This window comes from Ceratotherium simum, chromosome 4 (genome assembly GCF_057802395.1).
Source record: "Ceratotherium simum simum isolate JZ-2026a chromosome 4, ASM5780239v1, whole genome shotgun sequence".
Taxonomy (NCBI): domain Eukaryota; kingdom Metazoa; phylum Chordata; class Mammalia; order Perissodactyla; family Rhinocerotidae; genus Ceratotherium; species Ceratotherium simum.
Window position 1 is genome coordinate 89718022 of NC_141903.1, and position 27715 is coordinate 89745736.

Consider the following 27715-nt stretch of genomic DNA (forward strand, 5'->3'; position numbering starts at 1 on the left):
AGTTAATGAGGTGACTTTTGGACCTAAGGATGGGGCCTGGTTGCCAGAGGAGCCAACCACATGATTAGAGGGTTGGAGCTTTCAGTCCCACCCCTGACCTCCGAAGAGGGGAGAGGGGCTGGAGATTGAGTTCAATCACTGATGGCCAGTGATTTAATCAATCATGTCTAGGTAATGAAGCCTCCATAAAAACCCAAAGGGAGAGGGTTCAGAGAGCTTGGGGGCTGGTGAACATGGGAGGTGCTGGGTGAGTGGTGTGCTAGGAGAGGGCATGGGAGCTCCTCGCCCTTTCTCTATACCTTGCCCTGTGCATCTCTTCCATCTGGCTGTTCCTGAGTTATATCCTGTTCTAATAAACTGGTAATGTAGTGAGTAAAATGTTTCTCTGAGTTCTGTGCACTGCTCTAGCAAATAATCGAACCCAAGGGGAGGGGGTTGTGGTGACCTCTGACTTATAGCCAGTTGGCCAACAGTACAGGTGACAACCTGGACTTGCAATTGGCATCTGAAGTTGGAAGGGGGTTCAGTCTCATGGGACTGAGCCCTTAACCCATGGGATTTGATGCTATCTCTGGTGAATAGTATCAGAACTGAGTTGAATTGTAGGACAACCAGCTAGTGTCTGGGAATTGCTTATTGATTGTGGGGGAAAAAACCCACACAGTGTAATTGTTGGGTCCAAAATCCTTTGATACTAGGTTGTAAACACCGTGTAAGACCTCAGGTTTTCACTTTGTCAGGAGACAAAGCTTTACATCAAAAGAATAAATCTCTCAAGTAGAATTTAAGAGAGGGAGGGGTAAGAATCTTCTAGACATGCCAGAAGTCGTTTTGTGTTATTGGTTACCTGTTTAGAATGTCAGTCCAACTGAGATTCTGTTTATTAGTAACCCTCAACTTATGACCCTGCTAGTTCTTGACTACAGTTGAAAACCTGCCCATATTATGTTACTGGAAACATTTCATAATATAAATACCAAAAGTGATGTTAACAATAAAATAACATGAAATAACTATATGCTTTTACATATGTAGTAAGTATGTAAAACTAAACATTTAATATAAAAGCCCCTCATGAATCAATATTCCTCTTAAGGGAGTTTTCTTTACTGTCTTAGTTATGTGAATGCTCCATAAAACTATCGATGATAAATGCTGAAGGATGGGCAGCATCCATGGTGCTTGTCCACTGATAACTTCCTCTAAGCACAACTCCAAACCGTTAGCCAGTTGTCCTGACCTCACCTGGTATGTATGGGTTCAGCTGTATTTTAGGGTCACATAAATCCAGCTATTTGGCGGGGGAGTGCAAAATTACAAGTTTTGGTTTTTACTTTAGGGTTCCTTAAGACAGGTTATCTTTGACAATTAAATAAGACAATATTATTTATTTTGATCATTAACCAAAAAATAGCCCATTTGGCCTATATCTATATATGTGAAACTAAAATAGTTGTTTAAATAACTGATTTTTAAAATCTTTCCTCAAAATATGTATATGTACATTGGATACTATTAATATATACCTAGTTACCTCCCCTTTAACTCATAGTAGTTGTTGTGGGAACTTTGAAATATATGTTCGAATCTTTTTCCCTTTTCAGAGGTCAGACTAGGGAAGCTACAGTTGAAGCCACTTCCCCTTCATTCCTACAGGGACAGTTTGTTCCTGTGGTACTAAGTGAGCAGAGCTGATTTGGCTAAATATAGTTGTAATTGCCACCAGAGGAAATGCTAAGGAGGAAAATGTTGCTAAAAAGTTGATTGACCTCAAAATACAAATAAAAGATAGCCACTGTGTAGGGGCCGGCCTGGTGGCACAAGCAGTTAGGTGCACGCGCTCCGCTGTGGCAGCCCAGGGTTCACCGGTTCTGATCCCAGGCGCGCACCGATGCACTGCTTGGCAAGCCATGCTGTGGCGGCGTCCCATATAAAGTGGAGGAAGATGGGCACGGATCTTAGCCCAGGGCCAGTCTTCCTCAGCACAAAAAGAGGAGGATTGGCGGATGTTAGCACAGGGATGATCTCCTCCCAAAAAAAAAAAAAAAAAAAGATAGCCACTATATTAATCTTCTGCTGTCCTAACAAAATACCATAGAGGGGGGCTTAAGCAACAGAAATTTGTTTTCTCACAGTTCTAGATGCCAGAAGTACCAGACCAAGGTCTGACAGGGTTGGTTTCTGGTGAGGACTCTTGCTGTCTTGCAGATGGCCACCTTCTCATGGCCTTTCCTTGGTGCGTGTGCGCAGGGAGAAAGAGAGCTCTCTTGTCTCTTCGTATAAGGACACTAATCCTCTTGACCCATTTAACCTTATTATTTAATTAATTCCTTAGAGGCCCCATCTCCAAATACAGCCGCACTGGGGGTTAGGGCTTCAACATATGAATTTTTGGGCAACACAAACATTCAGTCCATAGCCAGACTGTTATATGTTCTGTGCCAAAATCACAAGTTTACTTTGGCTGCTTGGGAAGTATAATAGGGTGGTGTTCTGGCTGCTTTAACAGGAACCAAATAAGAGTGGTTTTGAGCTGGTACATAGTCTTGTGGTCATCTGAGGACTGAGTCTCTTCTCTGTTGCTCTGCCCTGCCCTAGGGTGCTGCCCATGTTTGCATCGTCAGGTGCTGGCTTACTACCACCTCTAGCCCATGGGAAGAGCTGAACAGGAGGCAAGCAGCTTCCTTTTTAATGACTGAAGTTGTACTCATCATTTCCATTCAAATCCCATAGACCAGGTCTCTTGGCCACACCTGCTGCAAGGGAGGCTGAGAAATGTCGCTGGGCGGCCATTTGCCCAGGTCAAACCCTGGAGTTTTATTAACTTAAAGGAATAAAGGGGAAATGGATGCTGCTGAACTCTTAGCTGTCTCTACCATAGGGAGTTATTGCACTTGAAATTTTATATATTTTGCTAGTTAGCTTATTAAGACTGACTCATACATTCAGGTTTATGGGAACCAGTGAAATATCTTGTGTATGGCCTCAATTTATCAGACTCTTAGGGAATTTCCTTTTGTTGTAATAACTGGAAAATTGATATGGTTCAGGAAGTGTATTTTTAAAATTTAAAGAAGAATTATAATTATTTTTGTCAACACAAAAATTAAATGTTACATATCTGATATTCTAAATGATTTTTTTCCTAATAAGAGCCTTCTGCCTCAGTGATAACCATTATGTGAAATACTAACTTTTATTTTCTATCAGGAAATGTAAGTTCAAAACTCAGACATGTTTATTGTCCTGAAGGGGTCATCACTGACAAGAGTTGACTAGAGCGATATGAGGGGGAGTCTCATGAGTGAGCTAGCTAAGGGTTCCCTCTTTGGAATATCTCTTTGTGTTTCTCTTCTGTCGTTGGCCTTAACATACGTAAAAGTCTGTATTTGCTATAACTAACATTTACAGCATGTAAGTCATCTATGTTAAATATGTAAATCAGGGTTGAAACTGAATCCAAGTGACTCTTTTACATTTAGTTATGCTCGATGAGCAGTTTTCAAACATCTACCAGCATAAACCCTTTTTTCAAACAATTTTACTTCAAATTCCAATATAAAAATATTAAAGCAGAACTACAGTTGTGTAAATTTATTTCATAAATTCAAATTTGTGACATTTACTTATCACAAAGTCAGCAAAAACCTTGAAGCCGCCTTGATAAACGTGCATGTGCAATGGCGGTATGATGGCAGGCAAGTGCAGGTTTATAAGCCTAGGTGTCCAGTTTGCTTCTGTATTTTGTTTGGGTTGCATAATATGAAGAAAATTCTTATTCTCAACATAAGTAGTTGAAAATGGTAGCTTTTTTTTTTTTTTCCTGAGAAAGAGTTGCCCTGAGCTAACATCTGTTGCCAATCTTCCTCTATTTTGTACGTGGATTGCCGCCACAGCATGATCACTGCCGGGTGAGTGGTATAGGTCCACGCCCAGGAACCAAACCCAGGCCTCCAAAGCGGAGCACGCCAAACTTAACCCCTAGGCCACGGGGGCTGGCCCCAAAATGGTAGCCTTTTACTAGCATATCTCATCTTCAATTAAAGTGATCCGAAGCATAAAAAAGAATAGAAAATTTTTGATTTAGTGTTGAGCCACCAACAGAATCAATCAGGTCTTCAAAATTTTTATCATAAGTGTAAAATCACACAGGATGCTCTCAAAAAACTCAAACTTAGAATAAATGCTAAAGCCTTTTGTACTGTGATGAGCGTGTGACATAGCATGAAGTCAGCCGCTACTGCACAGCTCATCACTCTTGCATCCTAAGGAGGGCCTGGCCCCAGCAGATGTGCATGAGTTTGAGGGGTTTGTAGTTGGTGGCCCACTTGTGTTATAGTTGTGTGCTCACTTGTACGGTTTACATGGGCAGATGTGTACAGGTGTGAATTTAAAACAAAAAATAAACTTGTGCAGAGCTACAGCCTTCCAATCTATGACACATTTACAAGAATTTAACATGTACATTGATAGCAGGAGCCCCTTTGTTCCAACCAACAAAAGAATTTATAGTTTCTGGCCTGTTAAAATTTAGTATATATGGTACATTTGATAGTGCATGCTCATTTTATTACAGTTTTTTAAAAGAGATAGCTTAAAAAACGAAATCTGGATAAAATGTGGGTTCTCTGAAACACTTTCTTGGAAACTACTTTGAAATACATTGATATTGACTACTTACACAGTGTACAAGGTAGTTCTGACTTCAGAACTTTGAGTGCAATTGCATCTATTCCTTTGGAAAACACCAAGACCCTTATTTCAGGTAACTGTGACATGGTCATGGCTGGAAACTTGGGTGTGGTGGATGGTTAAATATTCTTACTCATAGAAAACCCTAGGGAAAAGTAAAATTACTACTTTTCAAACACCTATACTGTATCCTAATGGTCTTATTCAAGGCACGGTTCTTTCTTTGACCTAGACAGAATTGCTGTTAATTCAATTCAACAGGTATTTATTGTGACCCTTGAAGGAGATAATTTTGAGTATGAGTTATCTTCATACTGAAGATGAATCAGAATAATGACAGTTATGACAATGAAATGATGATAGTGAAATTTTCTGTATCTGAACTAAACTTTTTATGGAGAAAAGTTAATATAAAATAGTCCTTTAGAAGAATGACATTTCACATTCTTGAATACCTTCCCACAGTTTTTTAATGCAAAGACAGTCTCTGTGTCCATGCCATAAGACTGTTAGAAATTACTCCTCCTTAACCGGAATATTTGCTGCATCAGTGACCAACCCCTTGTGAATGGAGACTAGGTTCCAGTGTATTTTTTACTTCACTGATACTGTTTTTTTGATTTGGCTAAACAAATATCTAAGTATCTATTACAGGAAATTCCATTTTTTTGTTAACTTGAGGAATGCACTTGTAAGGTCTGCACTTTGTTTCCTGCCTTTCTTATCATTCCTTCCACGTGGCCAGGATGCTGCCAGCAGGTAGAATGGAACATTCTACTTGGCATTCTACCTTGGCATTCGTGTTCTCTGTTTATCTTCAGTGTTCTTTCTCTCCCAGTAATTCTATTATACTCTTTCATGCTTATACATGAGAAGAGTCTCAGAGTTGTGGGGTTGTGTGGGGGTGGGGGCAGCTAGAGCCCAAACTACTGTTCATCCCTAGACCTTCCTGTTGTGGAGTCTTTGGGAGCAGCATCTCAGAAGCAAATTTCAGAAAAGCAGAGAAAGGGCTCACTGTGTCTCTGCCCATCTGCAGGCGGCTGCCAGTTGAGGGAGGGCTCTTCTGTATTGTAGGTGTTGGTTGGCTACAGGGAACTACTCTAGGTGATCTTTGTGTCACCATCATTAAATTCATATGCTGAAGGAATCTGGGTACCAAGGCACTATCCCTAAAAGACATTGGGTAGGTATATTTGTTGGATTTTTTTTTTTTTTTAAGAATTTTACTTACCACAATAGAGTAAGTAAATGATGATGAATGGAAAACATAAATCAAAAGTCTACATCCCCACCACCTGGGAACACTGTTGGGAGAACTGAAGTAGAGAACAACTTTGGCTCTGCCTTTATTGGTCTTACGCCTGAGCATTCATTGTGACAGTGATGTAATACGTGTTTATTATTGGCTTCTCATAGGAGGAGTATGAAGAACTGCTTCGTTATGCTATAGTGACTCCAAATGTTGAATCAAGTGCTTCACAGCCATCTCATTCTAAGGGAGAAGTGGTGCCAGATGTTAGAATTCCTACTATAATTGATGATATTCTCGATAATCAAGGTTATGTATATTTTCCAAGATATCTCTGAATTTAAGATGTTATTGAGCTTATTAATGCTATTGACTTATGATTGTAAAAATCTTCTCCAGTGATTCTTCCCAGTCAATGGTGTGTATCACTATCGTCTGGGGGAACTGTTTACATTTTAATATGTTATTCTTGGCTCTTATATGACAGCTGGATTTTTATTTGAACTTGGTTTGACTATTACTTTTATGAAAAGTGATAAAGTTAGAGCAGTCCTATAGCAACTGCATGTCTCAATGGAGTTATATCTTTGTACTTGTTCCAGTGTTTGTATACCAGGATTATTTTGGAAATGAAATGCCCAAGCCCCCAAATTAAAGATGGTCCATGGGTAGCCCTTAGAACTCCTTAAGTTTAGGAACCATGTGCTAGGACTTTGGCAGCGGTATTTATATGGGCATGGAGGACTATAGGGATTATCACCACAAAGGTGAACCCATCTTTGGACCATGTCAGTGACAGAATTGAGAACGAATACAAACCAAGATGTATGTTGATAGATGAGTGAAAGGTGGAGAAAGGAGGATAAAGCTCCTTTTACTTATCTGTTCTTATTCAGTAAAGTACAAGATCTCAGACAGCTCTCTCTAAGTAAGTGTTCTTTCAAAGGGCACAGAAAGCCCTCCTAAAACAGGCAGGTATCAACTTGATATAAGTTATAACTCCAAAGGTCCCTTCTTGAAGGCACATGACACATCCTACTCAGAGTCCGCAGGCTCCTGGGTTTCTGGTGAGTCACAGTCCTAGTGTCTGTGTAGACATGGAGTTTTCATTGCTCCTCAATCTTTGGCCTACTACACTGGATCAACAAATATGACCAGAACCTTAAAATATATATATTTATTCTACCACTGAAACATTCTATCACTGAGCATTTTCTACCCAAATTTTATTGCTCTTCCAGATGTGACCGTTGGATTTATTCATTCTATATCAGTGATCTTCACCATGTTCTGATTACCCCCAAGCACCTCACCGTGCAGTTCCTACTGAGCAAGCCCGAGGAGTGCTGCCTGCCCTCTTACAAATGTAGATAGGCCGTCAGCTGGTAGCCCTCTACACCCTACCCTTAAGGTGGTCGCTGAAAGCTTGTTTCCTTTGCCCTTGGCTACAGTACTGCTGTACTGTTGTGCCAGAGACACCACACCAGAGTCCTTTCCCTACCCCACCTCTCCAGCCTTTCAAGGTAACGACTTGGGATCCAAGACCCTACTCTTTTCTAGCATGGAAGATAGTATTTATTTGTTTATGCTCTGCCTTTTCCCAAAAGGATTGAGATCTAAGCATACCATATGCAGTGAATTTAGATATCCTGATTCACATGTAGGCTTGGTTAGAATGGACCGTGTAAATTTATCATTGCATTCTCTTTATTCTCAGTGTTGCCGTTGCTTAGGTAAGGAAGGTGTGTTGAAGTTGGCAAAGCATATATAAGCCTCTGACAGCCATTCTTGTGAGGTTTCCTAGTTTCCTTTTCACCATGTGAAATGTTCCTGAGGTGGAAGTAAGGAAGTCCCTGTTTTGGGGGAGCCAGTGTCACTCTAGTTTGATTGCAGCTGGTGGAAAGCAGCAGGCCCCTGCAAATACCCAGTGGTGTGAGATAGCGTAGCCTTGTCTAAGTTCTGATGTCGTTCATCCACTGATTCGCTTAGTGTGAACTGAATGCTATAGTGGACTGAATTCTCTTTCATCCGTATTTGGTGGGTGAAATTGAGCTTACTAATGATACAATAAGCCCTTTTCTAGTCTCAATTTTTTTTCTTGCTTCTTGTTCTTTGTCTTAGTGTTCCTATATCCCCAGCATGTTGTATTTTGCTTGTTCTAAAATCTTACTTATGTACTGCTACCTTCTTAAATTAGGTATATATGATTGGACATTTAAGAGTGATTTAATTCAAAAAAACTTCTTTCTTTTCAGCAGGAAATAGCCCTGTAGTAAGAGAAACAAGGATGGAAGTTGGAAAAGGGTGTGACTTAAATATTTCAAGTCATTCAAAGACAGATGGTATGACTTTTCCTTAGCTTGTTTTTATTCAAAATACCTCTTAATTTAAAATGTTATTGAGCTTATTAATGTTATTGACTTATGATTGTGAAAATACTTCTCTGGTGATTCTTCTCAGTCAATGGTGTGTATCACCATCATCTGGGGGAACTTTTTACATTTTAATGTTATTCTTGGCTCTTATATGACAGCTGGATTTTTATTTGAACTTTCTTTGACTATTATGAAAAGTCGTAAATTGAAGACAACACTGTAGCAACTGCATGTCTCTTAGTGGAACTGTCCCTCTGCACTTGTGCCCATGGTTGTATGCTGGGATTATCTTCAAAACTAAATGCCCGAGCACAACATTTTGCAGTCTGATGAACATTGTCTATGTAGTAAGAGGAATAATTTCAGCATATTACTTATTGGCAGTATTTAGCTATTAGCTATTGTTGCTAATTTATTAAGTAAGAATATGTCAAATAATTTCGTAAGATTCCAAAAGAGTACAATTAAGACTAATACAGATTAATGTATTATAGTGTGTGGCATCCTTTCTTAAAACTGCTAGGTTGGAGAGAAAATATCTTAAAAGATTTAATGGGATGTCAGATAGTTTGGCCAATTTAAATTTTTTCATAAAATAATGCATTATTTCCCAATTTTAAGGCATTTGTGTACCAACTTAATGGTTTTTGTCCTATCTTTAATATTACTTGTTCTATCAAGGAAAATTTATATCTGTCATTACTGATTATAGCATAAAATTAATATATACTTGTTATAAATGGAAAGCAATGGTAAAAATAAGTGAAGTAAAAATAAATGAAGTATTTTTATATTTTGTATATATAAAATATGAAGTTATATGTATAAAAAAGTATACATATATATATATAAATGAAGTTATTAAATTTTGGCTGAATACTGTTGGTGGTGTTGTGTTCTGCTTTTCCTTTGTTGAAAGGAGAGGTTAGCAAGTGTTATAGAGTTTTTAAAAACATACCAGCCTCAGATTGAAACTTCCTCGTGGACATAGTTGGAGCACTTTTCTTACTATGTGATTCCCTTCATTTAATGTAGGGGCCATTTCAGCCACCATATAAGAAATGCCTCTCTCCTTTAGTTTTCCTCCCTTGTAAATGAAAGTCTTGGGCAGTGTAATTTCTGAAGGGCCTTCCAAGTTCTTCAGTGTGACATGATTCTATTTTTTTAAGGTGAGTATATGTTTTTTAAAAATATATAGAAAGCCTATTGCTTTTCCCATGAGTGCAGATCTAGTTGGTAAAATCTAGTAAGAGAGAATAATATTCATGTACTTGTCATTCTGCCTTATTCTTTGGGTTCCTTAACCATTGTCAGAACATGTAAGTAGTGTTTCATAGCCTGAACCATTTGTTGATATATTTTTTATGCAAAACATATATATTTAGGAATGGTTTTCCCTTTTGCAAAGAATTCTTAAAAGATCTACTTTTAGGGGCCGGCCCGGCAGCACAAGCGGTTAAGTGTGCGTGCTCTGCTGCGGCGGCCCGGGGTTCGCTGGTTCGGATCCTGGGCGCGCACCAATGCACCGCTTGGGAAGCCATGCTGTGGAGGCATCCCGTATAAAGTAGAGGAAGATGGGCATGGATGTTAGCCCAGGGCCAGTCTTCCTCAGCAAAAAAGAGGAGGATTGGCAGATGTTAGCTCAGGGCCGATCTTCCTCACACACACAAAAAAAAAGATCTACTTTTAAGCAACAAGTTCTATAGTAGATTTATCTTTGATTCATTCAGTGAGGAAGAGAGGAAAGCCGTTCAATCTTGGTTATTAGGACACTCTTAAAAAAGGGAGATATGTGAGAAATGATGATGAATAGTCTCTGTTCCAGCATACATGTGTCATAAAATAGTAACTCTTCTATTTTGTGCTTTTTAAAGATAGATACCAGTTCTCTTTCTGGCTCTGGCTCTCACCCGTCCCTTTACCCACTCACCCCTGCATCCCCCAGGCATATGGACAGAGGATATATATGTACATACATATATATATTTCTCACCAATATGTTCAAAGCTAACAGGGTGCCTTACAGCTCAGTATCTGATAAACTAAGTTACTAATCTCATTCTACTTAGAGTATTGAATTTTAGTAGTGTTAAAACCCATCCCAGTGTTTTACATAAAGTAATAATGGCCTCTATACAACCACTCTGACCTTGGTCAATTACTTAACCCTTTCTGAACCTCAGTTTCCTTAACATTAAAATGGAGATGATAATAGCTGTTTCTTAGGGTAGCATATATTGTAAGAGCTAATCCTTATAATGTTTTTGTTACAGGCGCATAGAAAGCACTTAGTAAATGTTGATATGATGAGGTGGATGATAACACTTTCAGCTCAGGCTGGACCTGGATACATGAAGCAACCTTATTTGGGATAGAGGTCATATGTGGGGGGAGGGAGGTATGGGAGGCATCTCATGCTGGTCAGTCCTAAATCAGTGTCAATACTGAATGAAAAATAGCCAGATTAAGTACACGAAAAGGTCATTTCTCTGCATTTTTCTCAGCCTCCTTGGGTAACTAACATCTTCTAGCCTTCCAGTATAACTCCTTACTGATTTGGGTTCTTTTCAATTTGGCTTGACCACTACAACTTTCTTTTATTGTAGGGTCGTCACCGGTGTCATCACCAAGGAAGCCTTCTCACCCAGTCATGGATTTTTTCAGTACTAATCTTTTAGGTGACTCTTCCTCACCAGGGTCTAATTCTAGTCCTGCAGATGTCCATGAAATAGTTGTGAGCGATTATCTTGTTTCTGATGAAAATCTCCAGAAGATGGAAAATGTACTTGATCTTTGGAGTTCAGATCTTAAGGTATTAGAGTTGTTCAGTTACAGTTGTTTAATGTGTAGTGTAACAGTTTTGCTCTTGATTCCACTGTTTATTCTTCTTTTCTTTTAATTAAAAGCTTTTTAAAAAAAAATCTTTAGTTTCCCTAGAAGATCAGTCCAGCATCTTAAATCTGTGCTCCTTCTTTAATGTCCATACAAATCACCTGGGGATCCTGTTAAAACTGCAGCTTCTTATTCAGTCGTGTTGGGCAGAGCCCAAGATGAGGCATTGCTGACAAGCTCCCAGGTGATGCTCCTGGTTCGGAAACCATACTTTGAATAGCCAGATTTTAAATAGTTGCTGGAACAGCTCTGCGTGTTCCATTGAATTTCTCAGATGTTTTGAAAGGCTTGGCCTCTCTGTGACTGAGACAGCTATTGAACCTTGACCACGTCATAGCCATGACAAATAGAAATGTCTCCTTTTACATGAAACCCAAGATCCAGTTTTAGCAACGTATATTCATTTTATAGCCACTCTTACAGCAACCACATGTATAACTGATAAATTTATAAAAATTGATTTTTATTTTGGTGATGTTAGTGGCCTCTAAGTAAAACAAAGAATTACAGAACTGGCAAGCTTTTTGCTATCTAAAAAAATAATGGAGAAAATGGCAGTTTTTCTGAAACATAGTTTGAGAAAACTAAGCTAAATATTCAAATACATGGAGAAATTATGGTCATGAGAATTCTGTGGCGTTTATATTTCTCTGTTATTTGAAACATTAAATTCTAGAAATAATCTTTTAGTATAGTTTCTACCATTTTTTCCCCATGACCACGTTTCATATTCTAATCATGGTGTAAGTTCGTTGGAGTAATGTCCCACCAGCCATTTAAGTTTAACCATGTTGTTATCCAGTTTTTTGATAACATGATTATTTGGTCTTATTATTTATGCCAGTCAGTAGGGTGAAGAGGGATCAGACTTAGCAATTGGATGTAAGGGGGCCATTGTGAGAATGATTTAGGGGAAGAAAGCATCAACTCCGGTGGTCTCCACTATCCATCTCTGTCTAAGTAACTTAGTCCACGGTCCTGTGGCACAGCTGAGGCCTTAGTCCTGCATTTCCTTTTTCCCTGATCCATCTTAAGATGGACGTTTATGTCTTTGAAAAAACAAAGGACCTGTTATTAGTAAATAAGACATGAAATTTTTTTAATGACAACAACATTACATACAAAGTAACTTAAAATGGGAAACCATCCCTGTCCATAGTGTGGTGAGTGTGGACGAAGAAGAGCTGTGACTGTTGAGCCTGCAAACCTTCTCATTACTGTGTTCTGATTTGTTAAATAGCTCTTAGGTTGATTGCTTCTTCTGGGTTTTTTTGAATATTTCTTAAATTTCAGTGTAATTTTGAGAAGCAGTATTAAGGAGCAAACTACTTAATTGTCAGTATATTTATCTTTCAGACAAACGTCATATCTGAACTAAGTAAATGGAGACTTAATTTTATTGACTGGCACCGAATGGAAATGAAAAAAGAGAAAGAAAAACATGCAGCACATATAAAACAACTGTGCAACCAAATCGACAGCTTGAAGGAGCTGCAGAAAGCCTATGAAGTCTCCATTGGGAGGAAAGACGAGGTCTTCTTTTTTATATTCTTTTTAACTGAAATTCAGTAAATGTCTTGCTAGGTGATAAATGCCAGGAACTAATGATTGTTCAGGTCATACAAGGTGTAAGGGGAAGATCACTTCAGAAAGTGGTGGAAAAATAGGTGCATAGAGATAAGAATATTCTTCCTATAACACAGGCCAGGGTCGTGTCGTTTTGTCTTTGCTGTCAACTTCCGTGTTGTTGACGTTTTAAGAGTGCATGCTAAGTGTAGGAACACTAGTGTTTTCTTCCTAATTGTTTTTCTTCCTAACTGCCTTTAAGAGAACATCAGGGAGCAAGCATTACCCACATTTTAAACTATCCTTTTAGGGATCATTTCAAGTATCTCACATTCTGTCTGTGATGTGTCTTTCTCCATTGACAAAGTCTTTCTTCATTTTATTGATAAACACAGAGAGCACCTTTTATTTCACTTTCTGTTAGCCTGTTAAGAACTTGGGAGTGAGGTTCAGGTCTGTGCTAATTTGTCCCTCCAGACAGCGCCTTGAACAAAAGCAGATGGGCATCCAATCTGTGGCTCCCCCAGGAGGATGGTGGCTTTCAGAGAAGAGGTACTTGCAGCAGACGCCTCAGCTCCTCGTCTGCAGATGCAGCACTCACCACTTTAATGAACTAGATAAAGATTATGTTTTTTTAAAAATATACATTTCTGGGGCTGTCCTGGTGGTGTAGTGGGTAAAGTTCGGCACACTCCGCTTCAGTGACCCGGGTTCACAGGTTCGGATCCAAGGCGCGAACTTAGACCACTCATCAAACCATGCTGTGGTGGCGACCCACATATAAAATAGAGGAGGACTGGCACAGATATTAGCTCAGGGACCATCTTCCTCAAGCAAAAAGAGGAAGATTGGCAACAGGTGTTAGCTCAGGGCCAATCTTCCTCACTGAAAAGAAAAAATATATGTGTGTGTGTGTATATATATATATATGTATATATATATATGTGTGTGTGTATGTATATATACACGCACACACAAACACATTTCTTTTGGTATTGCAAGGTGGAATATAAAATTGAACATTTTACATAGTTTACTTTTTTGAAACAATAGATACTAATGTCAGTCATTTTCTCTTATTACCCTCAAAACTGTCCTAAGATTTTTAACTGCTTTAAATTTAATTTTTTTATTTCAAAGTGTCACAAAAAGTGTACAAATATGTCCAGTTTTTGAAAATGAATAAACTGAACAGCCGTGTGCCACCACACAGCTTAAGAACTAGAATATTACCAATGTCTTAGAATATGTGTCCTTTTCCACTTTTGAAAATTATTCAAAGAAGAGCCAGACTAAATGTCTCAGTAAATATGTCCAATATACTAACTCTCTTTTGAATGTGGCCATTTTTAGACATATATTTCACTTATTCTTTATGAGAGAGAATATTGTCTTAGGATTTAAAAGCCTCTATAGATTTTTTTTAAAAAAAGAACAAGAATAACATCACTGAAAGTACATCAAAGTATAACTATTGTTTTCTTTTATGAGTTTGTTGAATCCAAAAAATCATTAAACAGTTACTGAGAAACTTCAAAAAATCATTAAACAGTTATTGAGAAACTTCTATTCCAAGGTATTTAGGGAAGAGAAAGATATTTAAAACCTGGTCCCTGCCCTCAAATCTAGTGAATAAAGACTTTTTGTATATGTGGCAGAACTTTCAAATGTATAGTTGTTTGTCTTGAATTAAACGTCAGTGACCATATTAATTTTCACATACATAAACTTTTTTTGGTAATTACCAAGATGCACACCATGAGGATTTTTTTCCTCTTTTGTTCCCCTTTGTTCATTGATATGTAGTGTATTCATGTGGGGGAGTTTTTTGGTCTTTTTAAACATAAGACTAATGAGGTTGACTGGATGAATGTAGTAGTGATCCATAGGTATTCTCTCGAGCATTTTTTGGTATATGCGGAAATCCCTTTACCAATTGCTGTTATTGTAACATCACAATAATTGGGTTAATTGCTGTTTACAGGTGATTTCTAGCTTGTCTCATGCCTTAGGCAAGCAAAAGGAAAGGATAGAGTTGATGAGAACATTCTTCCACTGGCGAATTGGCCACGTCAAATCCCGACAGGACGTAAGTGTGAAAACAAAAAGAGGACTGACAGATACTAGACTTCTGAACTGAGAGGGTTGAGGGTCACATGTTAGAACTCTTGTTCAAGTCAAAGAAAGATTTGTTTTCTAATAAGTCAAAATGAATTTATGATGTAACGTTGCTCTTATTTCAAAGGAATTTGATTTTGGTATAGTTTGGGAAAAAATACCTCTTATATTTTATAGACCTATTGATATATCATTTCCTACTTCATAGTAGGTTAATAAGGATTGTACCTAAATTACAAATGCCCTGGTAATGGAACCCCTTTAACAAATTTCACATCAGATGTGATTATGTGGAGAAAGAATGTATAATCTTTAACATATGATATACTTCCTGTATTGTTTCTACTTCTAAAATACCTGAGAGGAGGATTGGCAATAGATGTTAGCTCAGAGCTGGTCTTCCTCAGCAAAAAGGGGAGGATTGGCATGGATGTTAGCTCAGGGCTGATCTTCATCACAAAAAAATAAATAAACAAATAAATAAAATACCTGATACAGCCTCTTCATAGGCGGTACTTTTATACACTATAAAAGTGTATAAATGTTTGTTGCCTAGACTTGCCTTAGAATGAGAATCAAAGAAAGCTGCCTGTATAGCTTTTAAAAAATTATCCTTAGTCTGTATTTAATTTAAACTTGAACATCTTTTATTTTAATTAAATAAGAGCTGAATCAGTATATCAGAGTAAATATAAACCGAGAGAGAATAATAAATTATTGTAACCAAAGGGGAAAAGTATGATAGTATGTACATATCCCACACAAAGACAGAGTATAGAGACTCGAGAGTGTAGGGGATGGATATATACATTTTTTTTTTCATGCGATGCTCATGTAAGCCATGGAGTGATCTCTGTGCATTTAGTTCCAAAAGATTAATATTAAAGGAAAAGGCTATTACTATCATGGAATAGGGTTTCTCCTTTAAGAATACTTCCTAGTGCTTTCATTTTTTTTAATTAATCCCAATAGATTGAATCTACATTGATCATATTGAAAAGAGCTATTTAAAATGAGTATTTAGATCATGTTTTGAATGTTATCAAGTGACATAATGAGAGTATGTTATGTTTAAATGTTAGCTGAAATAGTTGAGGCTGCCATCACTTTTTGAATAGCTCTTCAGATTTGAAAGTTGGAATGACTTTTTCGAAAGAATTTAAATTCATTGATAAAAGAAGAATAGCATATGTTCCTATTTGGGTCAGTTTGGCACTATGTATGATGGCAAAGTATGTAAATTAAATTAATCTTGCCTATGGTGGGGGCTACCAAGCCAAAGAGAAAGCAGTGCCATCTGAAGCCACAGCCCCCACTGTTTCTGCCTTCCAGCCGCTCTCTGTTGCTCTCCTGGTCCTGCTTTCAGCTAAAAGATCATGCAAATTCATAACTAAGGTGGCAAGTGGCAAGTTATTCATTTTCTTTCATTTGGTTTTTTGTTTTTTCCCCTAACTTGATTAGTTGCATAATGCAATGATGTAATGGATAAGGGCTTAGACTCTGGAGTGAGGCAAGGCTGGCTTTTCCCTTCCTATTTGTGTCACCTAGGCACGTTCCTTACCTCTCTATGCCTGTTCTCCTGTCTGCAGATGACAATAATATGATTACACAGGATTAAATGATAACGTATGTACACTGTTTACCACAGTGACATGTTTATTGTAATTACAACCAGCATATTTACCAGCTCACTGAATTTCTGAGGTTGTATATGACTTTCTTTAGGTTTATGAAGGTAAACTAGCTGACCAGTACTTCCAGAGAACTCTACTGAAGAAAGTCTGGAAAGGCTGGCGCTCCATAGTACAGAAGCAGTGGAAGGATGTGGTGGAACGAGCTTGTCAGGCAAGAGCTGAGGAAGTTTGTGTCCAGATTTCCAATGATTATGAAACCAAAGTTGCTGTGGTAAACTTTTTTTTTTTTAATTTTCACTTTCTTTTAATAAAAATTAAAAAGATGGGTTGCATCACGCAGTATTAGTTTCTAGTTAGGCAGAGGAACGCATTTCTCCAATTCCATTTACTGCAGTGTAGCTTCAAAGGGCACTGTTGGGAAAGAACAACAGTCATAAGCCAGGCCTGCAGACTTATTTATTCGTTTAAATAGCTGCACCTCCAGACTCCAGACTTGGGTTAGTTCTCTTGTCTGTGCATTTCTCTCAGAAATGTAAAGCACACGCAGATCCTTCCACCTCTAAGAAAGCATACCTTCTGGGCCAGCTCCGTGGCTTAGCAGTTGGGTGTGTGCCCTCTGCTGCTGGCGGCCCGGGTTCGGATCCCGGGCGCGCACTGACGCACTGCTTCTCTGGCCATGCTGAGGCCGCGTCCCACGTACAGCAACTAGAAGGATGTGCAGCTATGACATACAACTATCTACTGGGGCTTGGGGGGGGAAAAAATAAATAAATTATAAAGCAAAAAAAGAAAGCATACCTTCTTATGCTGCTGCTTTTGGTCTTTAGCCAAAAATAAAAACCAAAACCAAAAATGTTTATCCTCATGTTAATTTAAATAAACTATGTTCTTATAAGGTTGACATAAAGCAGTTGTATATAAATTGAAATTATTTTCCCATTGACTTTTAATAATACAGTTAACGTTGTTTCCATGGGAAAATATATGAGACCCAAAAAGAAATAAAAACCATACTTGAAGAATGCAGTAGGCATCTTGAAATCAAATATTAAAAGTAAAAACTATTTATATTTCATCATTATAACACTAAGTTCTTAATGTTAAAAATAAGTTTCATTATACAAATAATTTTCTGCAATTCAAAATGACATGCACAAAAAGGAGTCCCTTTAGATTTGGTCTCAGGGAAAGCGTGTTATACCTAATGTTACTTTGCATTTTAAATTCTATAAATATCATTTAGTTAAAAATAAATCTGTTAATATTGCAGGCATTTAGTTATTTTTTTCTGAAGGGGTGAGGGCTGTCTGTGGCTCTTAATGTATTTTATTTAATATTCTACATAAAAGTTTTATGGTAAGAAATGACGTATCTTTTTTATAATTAAACACATTAGCAGCCTTCAGTGAGACTGGTATAAAATTCCCCTTGTTTGAACCTTGGCTTTATGGTTAGGAGTGAAAATGATTTGTTGATGGAAACAATAGAGGTAAGATGCACCTTTTGAAATAAATTGAGACATGTAGCAGAAGTATATGGCAAAGTATTTTAGTATTTCACATAAAAATAACTTCACAGGGGCCGGCCCCGCGGTGTAGCGGTTAAGTGCACGCACTCCGCTGCTGGTGGCCTGGGTTCGGATCCCAGGTGCACACCGACGCACCGCTTGTCAGGCCATGCTGTGGCGGCGTCCCATATAAAGTGGAGGAAGATGGGCACAGATGTTAGCCCAGGGCCAGTCTTCCTCAGCAAAAAAGAGGAAGATTTGCATGGATGTTAGCTCAGGGCTGATCTTCCTCACCAAAAAAAAAAAAAAAAAATCACAATATGTCTATTTTTTAAAATAAATAATATCCTTCCTTGTGTCTTAAATCTTTTCCTTTTTTAAAAAATCCTCCTTATTTTAGTTATCTGGAGCTTTGGAAAATGCAAAAGCTGAAATCCAAAGAATGCAGCATGAAAAAGAGCACTTTGAAGATTCCATGAAGAAAGCTTTCATGAGGGGTGTATGTGCGTTAAATCTTGAAGCCATGACTATATTTCAAAACAGGGGTGATACAGGTTAGTATTTTACTGAAGATTCTCTGCCTACTAACAAAAAAGATTTGAGGAGATTTCAGTGATTGGTATGTTCTACAGTACTAATTTTCTGCAGTGGATGTGTATTATCCATGCACTGGTATTTTTAATTTCATGGTGTCTTATCCAGTTTTAAATCTGCCATGAAAATTTGCTCAGTCATGGTTACTTACGGTATCTTAGATCTGATGAGTAAACTGTCAACTCTTAAGTATTTAGGCTCAATGTTAAAATAATGCTTTGCATACATAACATTATTTTAAGGCTCTTTTAACAAATAATTGTAATGCCTTTAAGTACAAATTTCTATTTTTGTTTTTTCCTAAGTAGCCAAATTCCTTGGACTATTTTGTTGATTAAATATTTCTTATCTAGTCATAGTTTCCCATTTTTAAAAATTGCATGTCTTCCAGTTTAAGAGAGGTCTCAACTAAAACTCACTTTCAACAGGTATAGATATAGGCCCATAGGAGTCAAGAAAATAATTTCGTTTCAGGAAAAGTCCACATGTTGGCTGGGGTCTGAGTGTTTTGTGTCAGAGTTCCATCAGCACGGCTTAGAAGAGCACATGACTAGAATGCTTTGCTACCTGCCCATTTCCTCATTGGGTTTTAGATTTCTTCTCTGAACAAAGTAGATAAGATAAACCTTCCTCACCTGCTTCCTAGGTGGTTCTTGTGGGAATGCCATGAAATATAATTGAAATAAAAGACAAAAAGAACTCTGACATGTAAGTTGATAGTCATGATGGAATTATTGCAGTCAATTCAAGTCAGCCTCCCGAGTGTCATGTAAATACATCAACGTTTTTGCCGTATTCCCTCATACTAAATCCTATTTGAGACTCACGATTTATTTATCGATGAGACAATTTCATTTTGTCACATCAACATGATTTCAGTCCAATGAATAACTTCTCTGTGCTTGTGCCCTCATTTTAAAGCATCAGGAGACATGTATTATGTAAATGGTGCGTGTTGCGGATGATAGTGAGTTTAAGGCAAGTCGTTCACTCTCTGAAGCAGTCATGGTGTGTGGCCCACGTGCAAGTTAGAAGGTTAGAGTCACAGCATCTCAAAGCTGAATACCCAAATGAGTACTTGATTTCTCAAATTAATGGGCTTTTAATTGAGTATCGATGCCGAAAACAGACTTACCTCCTCCAATGATAATCTGCTTTTGATTCTAATTATTAGCAATTATCTTCAATTAAATTGAAGAATTTAATTATCTACTTATAACAGATATTGGGTTTCACAAGTAAAGTGACAAATTATTATCGTTAGAACTTCCTACATGTGGGCCGGCCCCGTGGCTTAGCGGTTAAGTGCGCATGCTCCGCTGCTGGCGGCCCGGGTTCGGATCCCGGGTGCGCACAGACGCACCACTTCTCCAGCCATGCTGAGGCCGCGTCCCACATACAGCAACTAGAAGGATGTGCAGCTATGACATACAACTATCTACTGGGGCTTTGGGGGAAAAATAAATAAATAAAATTATGAAAAAAAAAAAAAAAGAACTTCCTACATGCAATTACAAGAAAAGTGTTTCTCATAACCTACTTAAGAAGGTTATGAATTGACTTAGGACAGAGTATTTTACCACCTTAATAAACTTACCATCTTAAATTTTAAATTCAAACACAGCTATGTCTCCTACAGGCAAATATCCATAACAGGATTTGGAGAAGATGGATTCTGATAATTGCACAATGTGATTTGTTTTGTCCTGTTGCTTTTAAGTCTGCTGTCATCTGCAGCTAATGCCAGGTTCTGGGGACCCAGCTGTTTCGAGTGGCCTTGTGCTTTGTTTATCATAACAATGGGGGATCAAGATGACAGGAGTAGTCAGACACACACTAGCAGTAGTGTTGGTGGAGCTACCACAGGCAGAAGTTCAACTAATGCTGGGTTTGCTCTGTGATATTTAGGTTTTGTGGCATTTTAGTAACAGCTATTTTAAAAAATGTTTTTAATTCTCACAAGAAAAAAGTTGCTTCTGGCCCCCTTTCTTGCCTTAAAACAATTGTTTTTTTATATAATGCAATTTTTTTTTTTGAGGGGAAGATTGGCCCTGAGCTAACATCTGTTGCCAGTGTTCCTCCTTTTTTCCTTTTTTCCCCCAAAGCCCCAGTAGATAGTTGTATGTCATAGGTGTACATCCTTCTAGTTGCTCTATGTGGGACGCCACCTCAGCATGGCTTGATGAGCGGTGCATAGGTCCATGCCCATGATCCAAACTGGCGAACCCTGGGCTGCTGAAGCAGAGTGCGTGAACTTAATTGCTACGCCACCTGGCCGGCCCCTATATAATGCAGTTTTTAATAATGCAGCATTCCTAATATACCTGTCTTGTTACAGCAAAATAAATCTTTGATTTTTTTTATTTGTCCTGATTCTCTGCAGTGCATCTCATATTGTGCAGTATTCTAAATCTTATAGATTGTAAATTAGAAGTTTCTATCTATGAAGAAGGCAAAATGTGACATAAATGGCCTTTAAAGTGATAGCTACCAATTTTTAAAGCAGTTTTAGAAACAGTAGAAAAATGCTTTACAACTGAAAAAATTTATCCCAGTTAAAGCTAGCATAATTATTAAACTGAGAGTTATCTGACAAACAGGAACTGCGTAGGTCAGGCCACTTTAGTGAGAGTGGGTCCCTGCCTCTCTTCTGGGGAATCCTATGGCTGGACCTGACCTTTATGCTGGTTCTATATCAGATAAGTCTGCCACCCACCTAAAAAGAATCAATCTGACTCACTTTCTATCAAGAACATGTTAAAACTCAGTGTGTGTGTGTGTTGCTTTGTTTTCAAAGCAAAAGCAATATTTAATATTGAATTGAATCCCTTTCATCAAAGGATTTCAAAAGACCAATGCATTATAATCCTCATTAAACTTTGTTAATGAGGTGACTTTTACTGTATTTTATATGAAGATAGTCTAAGAAGAGGACAGCATAGAAAACTATGTGAACACAGGGCCGCATTGTGCCCTCTTCAGATGTTCAGAAACGTCTGTCTCAGTCACTGATTTCCAGACCTTTCCCCTGGTGTTTGGTACCACAGAGATACAGTCTGAAGTGGAAATTTTAACGGAATTCTAATACTGGGGGCGAAATATCTCACCCTTTGTCCAACTTCTGGAAGCTGATATTATTCACTCCTTTGATCTAAGGTTAAGGTTACTATGTGGAGTGTCACTAAAATCAGTTAGGTGTGCGAATATGTTCTGAATTCATGATTTATGTAGTCCACCTGCAAGAACTCATTTCTTTTACAATGTCAAAAGTAAAGATCTTAGAGTTACGTATTGATCTTTTGTTTGCTAAAAAATCACGATTAAAATACGTTGTTTTTGTTAGGATAGGAGCAGTAGATGGAAATGACAGGATGTGATATCAGAAAATCATTCTGAAGATCTGAATACCAGGCCGGTTGTCAGGAGAGTTCTATGACATAATGCAGAGGGACATAAGTGCTTAGGCTCCGTGTGACCATGTTACTGTGAGGGCAGCACACCTGACGCAGCTGAAGCTCCAGCTGCGCACAGAATGCAGCCTCATCTTGTACGCAAGAACAAGGCATCCATTAGCTTGCACACGTTGAAGGAAGTGGTCTGAAGGCTTTCGTGGTTGATGTTGACATTAACCAGTTCATGCTGACGAACTGTATTAACTGAACGTTGTATCCAGTATGTGACAGATTTCTACATTTTTGTTAGGAGCGAGGTTTTGCTATCATGTGTTCTCATTGTGTGGAGGATAAAAGTGATCTTAACTTGGAAGACTTTTAATGGAATTAATTTGTGATTTCTAGGGATAGACTTTGCAAATAGAAAGGAAGAGTATGGTCCTGGTGTTCAAGAGAAAGAACCTTCTGCTCATTTGGATCCTTCGGCTCCTCTGGCGTCCTCAGCGGTTGCACCACCACAGCAGCTGCCGCCAGCAGCCGTGGGAGCGGCCAGTGCTGCTGCTTTTCCCTCTGCTGCTGCCGTGACTCCCGCCAGGACTGCTTCTGCCTCCTCTCTTCACCTTCCTGCTTCTGCTCCCCTTGGTGCTGGACCTACCGCTCCTGCTGCCCCAGAAGAAATGGTTAGTGCGGTGAACGCAGGTGCCGCGTTGGCAAGAGCGTTCCCAACTTGCTTGTATGTTGGGTATTTTGAACTCAGAACATATTTTCTCATGGGAAAAAAAGTCTATATGGTAATTAGGCCAAGCCACAGAAAATATGTAATATACAAAGTGGCTAAAACATTAATATGTAATGAAAATAAAACCTGAAATTTCTATTACAGTAGTAGTAATTAACACAAAAAATAAAGAAGTTTTCCATTTTACATTTTTCAAAAGCTATTCAGGAAAAATAGATTTAATTTGAGAAAGAGTTGATGACAGCCTTTCTTTTTAATTTTAAAGGAAGCTAGTGGGTATTTTCAAGGGCTTAGGAGTTTAATGGCTGTTTGTATATTTTCTGTTCCACTACAACTTTCCCTTTTCCTGGATGCAGATGTCTCTAATATTAACACAACACTGTGGTGACTGCATCTTGATTGAGTTAGGTTCTCATTTTTAGTTCATAACTGGAATGAAGATAGGGGTAGTGTTTCCAGAATCACCATTAGAGAAGTGCATGGATGGGGAGAGGATTGAATGGGGCGGAGCATGTTTGTGTGAGAATTTGTCTGCAGTGGAATTAATCAAGCAGTTGATACAGACAAAGCACATCACGGTTCTGACTCCAGTTCCTGTTGTGAAACTCATGTTCTTCAGATAACGTTTCTCAGAAGTTAAGGGCATAGGGAGACAAGCCAAGCTTATCAGACTCACCTCTGCAGGGTTTTTTTTTTAAACTCTCTACCCTTCCTTGACTCTGGCACAAAGGCACGGATAGTTCTATAAAAGTCCTAAGATGATTCTGATTTGCTTGTTGCCCTCTTCTCCCCACCCCAGCCACTTATATGAGAGGGAAGAAGATGGCAAAACAGGTTTTCGGTCTTACACTTCCACTGGCAGGCCATCAGAAGATGTCATTGCTCTAAGCAGCTCTCTGCAGCGAAGGGAGGCATTGAGCCCACTAGACAATGGGTCATCTGTAGTATTCCAGCTGACTTGAATTTCTGCCTTTTGGGATTTACTCTCTTGGGGGAAAAATATGTTGAGATCTGCTATTTATCATGTTTGCTCTTGATTCAAAGAGGTTGAAAACAAATATGGCTGTTAAGAAAAATTTCAGTCTGTGAGGGAGTTTTGACTGAGAAATAAGACACTAAAATTCAACCCTGACATAAATTCAGCTGTATTTATTTTTCGTGATTGCACATTTTGAAGTGTGATCCTATACCGATGATCTGCTTTAAATAAAACACACTGAGTGTTTATTTATATTTCTGGTTTGTCATTCATGTTGCATATTCAGACAACATACATAGAGCTAGATTTTTCAAAATTCCCTTCTTAAAATATGACTACACCATTTGTACATCTGCATTTATAGGTAAATCTGAAAATGCACAGGAAGAAGTAAATGAATGAGTGTGCTTACCACCTTCTTTGTTACTAACTTTTGAAAACAATTTGATCCCCTGAGATAATTTTGAAGTCTTTGAAACCTGAAAAACCAATATTGTGTAGACAGCCGTTATTCCCCTGGCCCCTCCAACCACACCCTACTCCTTCAGAAACAGAAGCACGTTCAGCCTCATTCACACAGTACAGCCTTCAGGGCTGGGGAGAAAGGAGCGCACAAGGGAGTCAGTCTGTAAGTGTGATGCTAGTTTCTTCCTTCCTTACATAATTACAGTACTCACATTCACCTCAAATACGTCTTCCTGTTTTTAAAAAGAACCGTACTAACAAAAGTAGAAACAAACACATTAGTTGAATAACTTACCTAATGTGAAACCATCATCGTTGGGAACAAGAAAAGAAGAGAGATTTGTGATCCAGGCCTGCTTTTCCTTCTCTTCGTTTTAATCGCAGAGGCTTCCTGTGAACATTCAAACCTTGTCTAGTCTTCTCTGTATTTCCAGTACCTAAAAGGAGGTGTGTGTAGACAGTCCACTGCAGAGAACTGGGACACGAATAACTGAAGGAGTATTACCATTCTAGTGAAGTAATGTCCTCACCTGTAAAGTTCTTTCCTTTCTGCAGACATCCTCGGTGTGTGAAACAAAACAACAGGATTTCATGGTGCGAAACATCGTTCAAAAAATATAGTAGGCAGTTAGACAGCCAAATATATTGCAGTTCACAAGATTAAACAATAGATGGCACTTTTTTTTTTTAACTCCAGTTGGAATAATTGAGGGGTTTTAGTTGGATATTTAAGCTGTTTAGTGACGTTTCTCTTCTAACTTTCCTCTTCATCTGCATGCAGAGTGAAAGGGTATCATTAGGCGGTTGGTGCTGCTTTTCTCATTTTATAAATGAGGAAATTGAGGCTTAGAGAGAGTGAGTAACTGGCCCGTGGCCACAAGTAACAGACGTGGAATTCAGACTGTGACCGTCTGGCTTCAGAGCCCTGCGCTCTTAACCAGTAATTTATATTGTCTTCACGTCAAACAGAAAGATACAAATATTGGGTGTTTCAAATAATGTCTGTTCCCTTTTTTTTCTTCTTCTTCCTTTTGATTTTTGCCCAGCTAATGTAATTATTAATTGGCAGTGAAATAAAATGAGTACACATATGCGTTAATTCTGATGTAAATATATTCCTTCTGGAGTATCACCCACCAGTAAGCAACAAAACTGTAAAAGCTGACATTACCTTTTGATAGGATCATCCCATTTTTTGCAATATATTCTACAGAAATAACTCTCAAAAGGGAAGGCCTTTTTAACAAAAATTTGCTATATATAATGGGAAAAGAACTGAGACAGATAAACTGTAGTTTGTTGGTATAAACACCTCTCATTAAAAATTGTAGTAGGTCTCTGCATTCATGAGACAAAGTGATAAGAAAAAAGCTGCAGGACACCAAAATATATGTGTAGTGATAATATTAATTATGCATAAGGATCAAAAGTTCATAAAGCAGACTAATGGTTGCTAAGGTGAGGGCTGCTGGGGGCAGGGAGAGGGGTGTGACTCTGATGGGTCGCATGAGGGAGGTCTTTGAGGTGATGGAACAGTGCAGTGATAGTTACAGGAATCCTCACCTGCGATACAGTGACAGATGTTACACCCAGGTGTACACCCAGGTTACACCCAGGTGTTAGACCAGTGTCAGCTTCCTGGTTTTGATATTGTAATTATACTATGATTGTGTAAGTTGTAATCATTGTGGGAAACTGCTAAGAATACACAGGACCTCTCTATGCTATCTGTGCCACTGCCTATGATTCTATATTTATTTCAGAATAAAAACTTTTTAAAAGTTCATAAAATCCTATAAAATTTATATACCAAAGTTAAAGGGGTGTGTGAGGGTGCTTGGTTTTATGTTTTGCGTTTTGTCTTATTGTTTTAAATTTATTTTTTCCATGTTAAAGTTGGTTGAATATACAATTAAGAGCCTGTGCATTTTCTTCATAAGTTATAGAGCCAAAGTACTGTAAATGTTTTGAGGATTCCTACCGACTGGATCTCTGTGTGTTTTAGTGCGTGCCCAGGGTTGTGACCTCCGCACAGCAGAAAGCTGCAAGGACAATTACGGCCCGGATCACAGGGAGGTGTGATTTTGCTTCAAAAAATAGAGTTAGTAGCAGTTTAGCTGTAATGGGAGTTTCTCCTCCCATGAGCTCAGTCGTTGTGGAAAAACATCATCCAGTCACTGTGGTGAGTCCACATTTGATGACCTTTGTGAAAAAGTCTTTTTCTTGAGTGTTTGTAGACTAATAAACACTTAACTGACATGTTGAGGAGAAGATCAGAATCCATGGTGCCTGGTACGTGTTCTGCCTTTTACTGTTGTGGTTTTCATATGCTTATGTGATTATCACACCTGCTCTGAATCTACCTCTCCTCTTTTAGGAAATTAATTTCAGAAACATTGTTTCTTCTCTGTGAAAATTATCAAATATAAAAAGTAATCCAGTGTGTTAGTGGTCAAAAGGTTAAAATATATAAATGATTTCTCATTAATTTAAAAAAGAGACAAAAACTGTTTACTCGTTAACTAGCTGTTCATGTAGCAGATTTTTGATTACAAGAAACACTTCCCTACTTTTATGGTTTTTAATTTTTTTTTTAAGTCTCCTTCCCCTTTTTTAAATACAATTATCAGCATATTTCTAGTTTGGGAAAAAATTCAGATTGCAATAAATTCATATGCATAAAGGAAAGTACATGGAATTTAAGCAAAAATAAAAAAGCCTGAGTTAGTGCCTCAATTTTGCTACTTTTTGCTTTGTGATCATACCCAAATCAAGTAAAATATTTGAGCCTCCATTTTCTCTTGTGTAATATGGGAGTGATAAGGGTCCTGGGGTCATTGTCAGGATTCAGGATTAAATGAGATACTGTGAAAATTAAATGAGAAGTATAAAGGCAGTTCATAAACTGTAAAACCATAAGCAAATTTAACTTAAAAATTACTAGAGAAGAGTACACAAGATACTTCTGTATTAGTTATTACAACTGCATGTGAATCAACAATTATCTCAAAGAGTTTATTTTATTTTTTTGGTGAGGAAGATTGGCCCTGAGCTAACATCTGTGCCACTCCTCCTCTACTTTTTGTATATGGGACGCCGCCACAGCATGGCTTGATGAGTGGTGCATAGGTCCACACCCGGGATCCGAACCTGCGAACCCCGGGCCGCCAAAGAGGGGCACGCGCACTTAACAACTACACCACTGGGACAGCCCCCCCAAAAAAGTTTAATTTTTAAAATAAGTTATAAGAACACATCCCTAAAGAGAAAAAGGTTGATTTTATTTATTTTTTTTATTGAAGTATAGTTGACATGCAACAAGGATTGATTTTAAGAGAATGCCTTCTATGTAAATTCTCAATGTTAGACAACATTCCTGTCTTCTTCGTATGTCCAAGTATTAGCAAAAAAGATATATGGAATGATTTTAAATCCTTTTCTTTCTGGGTACTAGATGGTTACTAGATGATTAAATCAATAGAAGCTGGATTGATTGTTTCAGTTCAGCCGTAG

General features: G+C 38.2%; 1 protein-coding gene across 5 annotated transcripts in view; it reads left to right on the plus strand.

The window, feature by feature from the left end:
• POC5 (POC5 centriolar protein) overlaps positions 1–27715 on the plus strand; it is a 35572-nt gene that overhangs the window by 5521 nt on the left and 2336 nt on the right. For 2 of the 5 annotated variants that reach the window (XM_087430149.1, XM_087430153.1), the window contains 9 exons: positions 6109–6250; positions 8197–8283; positions 10923–11128; positions 12565–12741; positions 14759–14863; positions 16618–16797; positions 18434–18587; positions 22425–22699; positions 26208–26384. In XM_087430149.1, coding sequence (XP_087286275.1) covers positions 6109–6250; positions 8197–8283; positions 10923–11128; positions 12565–12741; positions 14759–14863; positions 16618–16797; positions 18434–18587; positions 22425–22699; positions 26208–26384 — 1503 coding nt within the window. The remainder of the gene's footprint in view (positions 1–6108; positions 6251–8196; positions 8284–10922; positions 11129–12564; positions 12742–14758; positions 14864–16617; positions 16798–18433; positions 18588–22424; positions 22700–26207; positions 26385–27715) is intronic. The other 3 variants (XM_014797712.2, XM_087430151.1, XM_087430152.1) reach the window with 3 other exon arrangements.